The 9,715-nt window shown below is 39.3% G+C and overlaps 1 protein-coding gene across 1 annotated transcript; it reads left to right on the top strand.

Moving 5' to 3' along the window:
* The first annotated feature begins 3,320 nt into the window (after nt 1–3,320).
* LOC122075570 (probable WRKY transcription factor 11) lies at nt 3,321–4,882 on the top strand. The gene is made up of 3 exons (XM_042640642.1): nt 3,321–4,123; nt 4,367–4,492; nt 4,584–4,882. Exons 1-3 carry the CDS (start codon nt 3,408–3,410, stop codon nt 4,756–4,758), a joined length of 1,017 nt encoding a protein of 338 aa, XP_042496576.1. The 5' UTR covers nt 3,321–3,407; the 3' UTR covers nt 4,759–4,882.
* The last annotated feature ends 4,833 nt before the right edge of the window (nt 4,883–9,715 follow it).

Here is a 9,715-nt window from a genome sequence, read left to right as displayed (position 1 = left end):
TTAATTTAGAATGCACAAGCAAATGCACACGAATGGCATACGAGGATGACTAATCTACACATAATTTGCATGATGATATAGCTAATCTAAATACAATTTAATGGTGCACAATAAGCCTTAAAATAAGGTCAAATGTCCTCTCCTCACTTACTTGTTGGGTACAAAAACTCATGTTTGGTACAGGTGAGATCCGGCTTGAGAAACGTAGATTCAAGTGGAACCTATCATAAGCGAATGAGGTTAACATTTCACCACCTTTGGGTCAAAACTAACGATGTTTGATGTTTAAATCATGTTTAAAATCATAAAAGAAGGTTGTCTGTCAGTTTTTGAGCCCATTTGGGCTCAAAAATCCGACTGGGGGGCCAACAGGTGGGCCAGACAGCCCACCTGTCATCGCCCACCGGTCTTCACAGGCGGGCCGGATAGCCCGTCGGTTGAACCGACGGGCCCCCCAGGCGGGCAGCTTTGCCCGTCGGTCCCTGCCCACAGGTGGGGACCTAGGGGCTACCCCTCCCAGGTGGACGCCCTCAGGTGGGCGGCTTCGCCCACCGGTCCCCACCCACCGATGGAGACCGAGGGGCTGCCCCCTCATGCGGGCGGCTTCTCCCGCCGGTCTTCGCCCACCTATGGGGGCAAAAATTTACTTTATTCCTTTAAACGTTTCTCAACCTTGGGAAAACCAAATGAAGCTGTTCCAATCACATTTTCCACACATCTAAGGTCTTATAAGATGATTCTAACATAGATCTAAGTTAGATTTAAGGATTGAAAAGCCATCTTACCTTCTTTGCTCAAGAACTCTTATAAAACCTAAAAATCACATCTTAACTCAATAAATCACCAATGCTTCTCAAAACTTGTAAACACTTATTTAAACATTCAAAATCAACACATAGACCATCTATTAAACCTTAGATTCATCATCTCAAGGAACCCTATCCAAATCAAGGGTTTCACTTGGGGTTTGATGAAAATTTAAGAAGTATAGCTTTCGCTCACCTCAAATCGTAGATCTTGTGTTGGGGATCACTTTTTCGGTGTCGGAATGAGAAGATCAAACCTCGGCGTCGCTTAAAATCATTTATTCCTCCTCTTTCTTTCCCTTTCTTCTCTTCGTTCTCTTTTCTTCCTTTATTTTCTCTCTCTTCTTTACTTTTCTCACAAACTCTTTAATACATTAAATGAGAAGAGGAGAAACACAATAAGTACTATTTATACTTAGAGAATATCTAGTAACCACATGGGTGGGTCACTCAAGTGGGCGGGTTCGCCCGCCTGTGACCGCCCACCTGTTGGTCAAAACTTAGCCAAATAATTGAGATTTCGATGGAATTCGACTCTCGGCATGTATCTCACTCTCGGCACGAGATATATAATACGTATACACTTTAGGATACAGCTACGTACCAGCATTACCTGTACATGACCTTATGATACGAGCATGTACACGGCTTGGGTACACCCGTCTCCTCTGGCACTGACTCGGACTTGGACTTGTCTGACCAACCTGTGTTCAAAGTCACCATTGTCATCATGGTCCATAAGGAACCCGCCTTAATCCTCTTTGGTTCGGGTCCTGCATGGTTGAACCGGATCAACCGTGTAATTAAACCAGGTTTTAAAAGTAGGGTATCACACCTTTTGATCATTTTCCCTTATATATATATATATATATATCAAAATAATGCAATTACATGATTTGTTTTGGTTTGCTCCATTAAGAGTCCCCGGTTCGGCCGGCTCAACCCAAATCGAGTTATTTACATTAGCGGGTCCCACAATCCTTCCAGAATCATTGGTTTGAACTTTGAACAAAACCAAAGTTATTTTAAGGGTAATTTACAACGCCACCCCCTGGAGAATGCCAATATTATAGGAACACCCCCTCTCTTTCACCAAATTAGACTCAGACCCCCTACCGTCAGTCTCCGTTAAAGAATATACCATATATGCTGATGTCAACTATTATATTTTATTTTAAATACCAAAATGCCCTTACTAAACTAAACGTAAAATACCTAAAATGTCTATGTAATAAGTCCCTCCAAGAACTTGCGGCGAGGAGTTGACCCATGATGGTGGCATTGTTGGAGAGGCCGACGGTGACGATGAAGGCATGGGCATGTTTGTTTCCAGCACCGGCAACAACGGCATCAGCGACGGACGGCGACAACAGGCTCGCGGCAACCAGCAGCAGACTTAATCAAGTCTCGATTTGTTTAATCCAAGCAAGATTTTTTTTAACCAGCACTGACCTTGAACCTATAAAAGAAAAGAAAGGAAAAGAAAAGCCCAACAAATATGCAGATTTCATCCGTGCAGACCTTCAATCAACTCAAACCTAATCAAAAAGGGTAATTTTCAACTCTTTAATCAACTCATGGTGTATGCGGTGGGAAATATGTTGGATCCAACATATCGAGGGTTTCTTTACGGTGGGAAATATGTTGGATCCTCTTGGTGTATGCGGATTTCATCAGTGCAGACCTTCAATTTTCATACCTGAGTTCTTTGGTCTGGACACAATTGATAATCAGTTTCACTCCAACAAATATGCAGATTTCATCCGTGCGGCACTGGAATATCTCTGAATTTGAGTTGCAACCAGTTCTCCGGTGAAATCCCACCTGAGTTCTTTGGTCTTGACAAGCTCGGCATTCTGGACTTTTTTTTTAAAACAGACAAGTTGGCCTCACGGTTCAGACTTCTGAGAGAGAGAGAGTTGGCCTCACGGTTCAAACTTCTGAGTGAGAAAGAGAGAGAGAGAGAGAGAGAGAGAGTTGGCCTCACGGTTCAGACTTCTGACAGAGAGAGAGAGAGAGAGAGAGAGAGACCACCGGAGAAGAAGCTAGAACCACCGACAGCTTTGTTGCGGATGGTCAGTGCGAAGTAACTTATGTAAAATACGTTTTATTATTTATTTTAATTAAAAGGGTAAAAATGTCATTTTAAATCCTTACTTAACGGAGACTGACGGTAGGGGGTCTGAGTCTAATTTGGTGAAAGAGAGGGGGTGTTCTTATAATATTGGCATTCTCCAGGGGGTGGCGCTGTAAATTACCCTTATTTTAAAGTTGATTTCACAAAAGAGAAACGAGATATATATCAAAAGAGAAGCGTTACGATCTTCCTTAAGGTGGAACCCACCACTCATTCAACTTTCCATCTGTTTGCTCTATCCTCGAAGAACTCAAACACATCTACACCGTTGGATTAAAAAAACTGGCTTTGACTTGAAATCTCGTTTTCTTGACAACCGATTCTTCCGGTTTTTCCCACTCTCTTTATAACTCCCTCGTCGGCTGTGCTCTTCTTCTATTCTCTCTCTCTCTCTCTCTCTCTCTCTCTCTAGTCTTCTTCTCCTTTGGTTGTGCCTTCGTCCCCATCCATCTTCATCGTCTCTAATGGCGATGGTCGACTATCTGGGGTATTCGAAGATGGATGAGCAGATCGCCATCCAAGAAGCTGCTTCGGCTGGACTAAAGAGCATGGAACATCTGATCCGTCTGCTCTCCCACCAAAACCAGCCACAGAACCAGTTAGATTGCAGAGAAATCACAGATTTCACTGTCTCCAAGTTCAAGAAGGTCATTTCGCTTCTGAATCGAACTGGTCACGCACGATTTCGTCGTGGACCATGTTCTTCTTTTTCGTATTCTTCTTCCTCTGCTCCTTATCTTTCTCAAACCTTAAGCTTAAATCCAAACCCATCTTTCACTCAAACTCCGACTGCGGTCCCTCAACCTCAACCTCAACCTCAACCTCAAACCCTGACGCTTGATTTCACAAAACCGAATCTGGTCAACCACAACACCTGTTCAAATCTGAGTGAAGTTTCAACCAGTCAATTCTCCAAGGACAGCTTCAGCATCTCTCCTCCAATGTCTTCCACTAATTCTTCGTTCATGTCATCGATCACCGGAGACGGCAGCGTATCTAACGGCAAACTTGGATCTTCTCTTTTCGTGGCTCCGGCGTCGACAGTCTCTGCCGGAGTCTCTCCCGGAAAACCACCTCTCTTGTCCTCGTACCGTAAAAAATGTCACGGTCATGGTCACTCCGATGATATCTCCGGCAAGTACAGTGACTCTGGTCGTTGCCATTGCTCTTCCAAAAGAAGGTATGTAAATCTATGATCCCTCCGCTCATGGCTTATTTTAGAGGAAGACCCCATAGAATCTTTTGTCTACTTTAACCCTCGGCGTACGTTAGCGGTTTGCCACCGATGCTTTGAAATCATTGTAGTTTGTTCAATTTCGTTTCGTCCATATCTTGGGACTTGGGTGTACTGTACGCATTCATGCGCATGATATCAAATTCCATTCTGAAACAAATTTTTTTTTTTTTTCTGTTTTGATTTCAGGAAGTCTAAGATCAAGAGAACGATAAGAGTTCCGGCGATTAGTTCAAAGATGGCCGATATTCCTCCCGATGAGTTCTCCTGGAGAAAGTACGGCCAGAAGCCGATTAAGGGATCACCGTATCCACGGTAAGCATCTTTCATCGCTCATTCTTAACTGTCAGATTGATGACGGATCTATAGGGACTGATTTTTTTAAAATGTTTTCTTTTATTGGCAGGGGATATTACAAGTGTAGCACCTTAAGAGGATGCCCGGCGAGGAAGCATGTGGAGCGTGCCCCAGATGATCCGGCGATGCTGATCGTGACTTACGAGGGGGAGCACCGACACTCGCAGCAATCGCTGCCGGAAGCTGTCGCCGGAGTTGGGAATCTTGTGTTTGAGTCGACTTGAAGGGGGTTGTTTGACTATGTTAGTTTTTTATAGAAATTATAAATGGCTTTTAGGGTTTTCGGTGTAAATTAAAAGAATGAGAGGCCTTTTTTTGTCAATATAATCTCTCTTAAATGTTTTATTATTCTTGTGTGGAGGTTCTCACCTTCTCGAGGTTTGTGAAAGTCAAGAGAAGGGGGTTGTGGATGGTGGGCCCCCTTCTGAGGGAAGAATTATAATTTAGGTTTGCAGTCGTCAAAGATGATGACGTGGTGGGCCCCACTAAGCGTTATGCTTTGCGTTGGGATCTGTTTTGTCTTTTTCTCAGTTTTCTGGTTGGCCGAGCCTTGACCAAGGTGAGAGAGAGAAAAAGGGGGGGGGGAGAGTTGAATTTTGAAGGAGTGGTTGAATAATCAATCATGGCCGGCAAGGAGTTGTTGGCAGTTGTACGGTGACGATTAAAGCACCGATCTAAGATGTATGGGCAATTTGGGTAGATCGGTGTGATGTAGATATTTGGTTGTGCATAGTATTTGTCTTGTCTATCGATGGATTAGAACAATTTGTTGTAGGGTTTTATATTGGTTTGGGTTGAGGCTTCACCATTAGAAATAACCTCTGTTCAAAGATGGAGCAGATTACATGTCATCACATTTAGAGACAAATTACCATGACTCCATGAGCCAGCCATTGGGAGTGCACAAGGCATCAAGAAGGCAAGACCTATAGGTTAGAAAAAAAAAATAACTGAGTTTGGTGTAGGCAATATTGTGCATTGGGAGGACGGGCGAAAGTATCTTCAATACTAGAATAGTAGGATTTTTTACTCAAAAAATCTTTACTCGTTTTGAAATTTATTTCTTTATCAAAATAAATCTAGGCAATTTTCCCAATTTTCCTTCACCCAAGTGTGCGAAGAATTTATCACAAATCTATTTGTCATAATTATTTGCTTTTTCTTCTTTTACATATTGAAGATTCGAAATGCCCCCGATCGTTTTTAGACACTCATTAAAGCGATTTCTCCTCCACCGTAAATGAGGAAAATTGCATTTTTTGGGGGGTACAATTTTCTTAATCTACTAGATTCAGACGAAGATTTATTCCTTGATTGCTAATTCAATGGGCATTCTCAATATTATGCCTAGAAGAGGACTTGACACTCCACTCTTTTAGCATGAGGTTTTAAGTCTCAATTGCCTACCATTCCATGTTAAAATATTAATTACAAAATGAATAGGTTTATAAAAAAAATACAAGTCTCAAATATAGTCACCCAACTTGTTTTATTATCTAATTTCTTATCTAGTAGATGTAGGAAATTTCTCCCCCCCACCCTTTTTATTTTACGATAAATTGGAAGTAGATATAGACCAACATTGCAGCACCATAGCAAGTCCACAATTTGGCCTCCTTTTTTGAGGCAAGATAGGCTCAAACCAAAGCATGAGGCTATGGATGAAGGAAAACAACATTCAAAAATATGATGTTCATCAATACTTGAGATATATGGTGCAAAGCATAGTTGGTATAAAATAAATTTCAATTTGACTATCTTGCCTTCAACTCTCTCGCTCTCCCTCCCTCTTCGTTGTAATTAAGTTGAAAAATTGATGAATAATCATCTTGCCTTCCGAAGGCAAGTCATTGACTGACCAATAGTTAAAGCATTGGTATTTGAAAAATAAAGATTCTCAGGGGAAAGAAATCACCAATATTTATTTTTATAAATTACAATAGATAAATTTATAAAAATGACAGAATCACGTAATGAAAATTAGTCCTGAAATCATTTTTTCAATCCTTTGTAAGTATTAGCATTCTATTATGTGACATTTTAACATATGTGTGGCTATATCCAAATAAAAAATCCCTACCTTCAAATTGTTCGTTACTCATATTAGGGTTAATGCAACATGAACATATAAGGTTTTGCATAAGTGTAGTACTTCTATGGAATATCACACTTTATCATGCGTCCTTTTGCAAATAGTCTGCAAAACAAAGATTTCTCTCAATTAATGATTGAGTGATACTGCAAACAGGGAAAGATATCCTCATACTGAGAAGTTCAAAACCCTAATTCTCACACGGAAAATAGAGAGAGAGAGAGAGAGAGAGAGAGACAGCCTTATTTACCCCTACTCATAGTTGCATATTTATAGGTTGACCCTAATATACCAAACGGGTCACAAGTTAAGCACCAATATCCTACTCAGACACCAATTATGGTTTACTTATTAGACACGTGACTTGAGTCACAAGTTAAGCATCAATATCCTACTCAGAGACCAATTATGGTTTGCTCATTTGACTCGGAGTCACGTGTGTAAATAAAGTAAGAGTAAGAGATCGTTGCTTGGTCATATGATCATTGCATTAGCGTGGGGGTCAATAAAAACATGTGCCAAGGCATCAACGTGAATGGCACTTTTAGTTTCACAGAAGGTGGGCCGATAATTTCGTGTGCCCTTGTATTAGGATGCATGGGCCACGCGACCATGCAACTTTCTTTCCCTAAAAGTACGCCTTACTTAACGGTTACAATATATATATATATATATATATTTGGTAAGAAGAAATTTATTGCTGGATTCGACTCACTTTAAACGGTTACAATAAGTATATTTTTTGGTAAGAAGAAATTTATTGCCGTGTAGAACTTGTGAAGCCCGAATTACAAATATCAGCCAAAAACTGGAGTGGATTACAACCAAGATGTCACACACATTAATGACATAGCCATCTGGGCCAACATTCAACATCTTCTCCATTATCATCTTCAGTTTCCACCTCCTTATCATCGTCACTGCCATATATGATAAACCTGATATTATTGGCAAAGCATGGTTTCAATTGTCGGTATCGTATTGACCGTATCAGATTGATATTGACTAAGACCGATCCAGATCAGTCATCCATATCGTTTTAGGGGTAAAACAGTAAAAAAAAAAATTGTACTTAAAAAAAAAAGGGCAAAACCGACCAATATACATCGATCCAGATCGTTATCGACAGATATCGATACCATCCCCTAAATCCAAGATCCCAAGTTTTTAAACCTTGTAAAAGTTGAAAACTTTGAGGTTATAGAGCTAGAGTAGCAACTGTATTTTGCAGGTTCATATCCTCTGACCTTTGTGCAACTTGTTTCTCACTACTCACATGATGTGGTCTTCTGACTCATATAAAGCTCCTTAATAGGCTATGGAGATATTGTTTATTCAGTGCAAAGATGCACAAAATGGTCTATGGGGAGGTAATGAGCGGCAGTGGGGATCCAATGTCAGGGGTGTAGTGTCGGAACCCTTGCAGCCGTTGGATCCTCACTGACACTCGCTGCTCACCGCCAAAGGATTTGAGTCCTGCAAAGATTAGGAGGCATAAAAAAGTGTTAGTAAAAGCCTCTAACCACATTTCAAAGATATGGACTACAGAATTGCTGGTGTTTGGATCTTATTTATTATAGAATCCTCAAATGATTTTATTTTTATATATTCTTTATATATATATATATATATATTTTTTTTACCATGATTATATATTAGTATTTTTAAAAAGTATTGTTATTTTAATATAGTACAAAAAACATTGGAAGTTCAAATAATTAGATTGACGAAGTGTCTAACCCCTTCATAAATCCACAACATAACACGAACCAGTTTTGTTTGGACCTATTTAGCTACAAAGTCATTTTTATTTATGGGTTTTAGACACAAAATAGGCTTAAGAGATTTTCTCATATATGAAATATCACTATTTATTACAATAACACCTCAAGATGCATGAGTAGATAAGAAAAACCATTTATGCCTTCTCAAAATCCCAAAGAAAACTTAAATTGAAAATTTATTAAAATAAATCATACAATCTAAATATATACATCCAAGGGAAATTTGTTTTCTTTAATTAATTAATTATTATTTTATTATTATTGATTTTTCTTGGTGAGGGATCGTCGTGCCTATGCCCAGATAGGGATGTAAACGGATCGGATTCACCACTATCTGAATCCATTTACCAAATGACATATACGAATTTGATCTGATATCCGATGGAATTTTAAAAACTAATATCATATTCGAATCCAAGAGTTTATCATATATCTGGATATTAATCGATCCGATGAACTATCCAATTAGTAGACTAGTATGACCTATATTGATTACAAAATTCTGATTATGCTTACCTATGTCATTGGAAATAAACTCCTGCCTATAAGGGTGTCAATTTGTAATCAAAATCAAATATCGAATCCGAAATGGAGCTGAGTTGATCGAACCGAATTGATTAAGTTCGAATTCGATTTTGAGTACATAAGTATTCACCTCAGTTCAGTTTGGTTATGGTTCAATGTATAAGAACCATCGGTTCAAACAGAACCAAACTGAATTGGGATTGGTTTGAGCATATGAATATCCACTTTGTGTGTTTTTATTTTTTGGTAAGTGCTTTTGCAATTTTTTACACATGTTCACATGCTAGGATAATTATGGAGTTGACAATGACCATAATGTCCATAACTTGAATCCATTATGACCTTTGGTCCATCACAATCATGGTCTAAGAGTGGAACCATTTACATAACCGAATTAAAATTGAGTTACAAAACCGTAGTACATAATCGAATTAGAATCAAAACTGAGCTGAACCAAATTAAATTGGCTTGAATATCCAAATATGGAACCGAATCGGTTCTCATTTCAGTTTACCTAATCATCTCTCCGAACCTAGTCGAAACCAAACCAAAAAACCGTAACCAAACCGATTGACAAATTAGGCTGTGTTTGGTATGCATTTCCATTATGAGAATGTGCATTTCCATTCTAAAAATACATAATGTGTTATTAAATGGGAATGAGAACATTGTTTGGATAAAATGTTTGTTTAAAATGAATTTTTTATGTTAGAAGGCTCATACATTTTATCAAACACCTCATGGGCGGAATCTCTTCGGTGAAAATCCCAGACAACATTA

Source organism: Macadamia integrifolia, chromosome 4 (assembly GCF_013358625.1).
Source record: "Macadamia integrifolia cultivar HAES 741 chromosome 4, SCU_Mint_v3, whole genome shotgun sequence".
Classification (NCBI taxonomy): Eukaryota; Viridiplantae; Streptophyta; class Magnoliopsida; order Proteales; family Proteaceae; genus Macadamia; species Macadamia integrifolia.
Note: the sequence above shows the minus strand (reverse complement) of the source record. Positions and strands in the feature narration are given on the sequence as shown.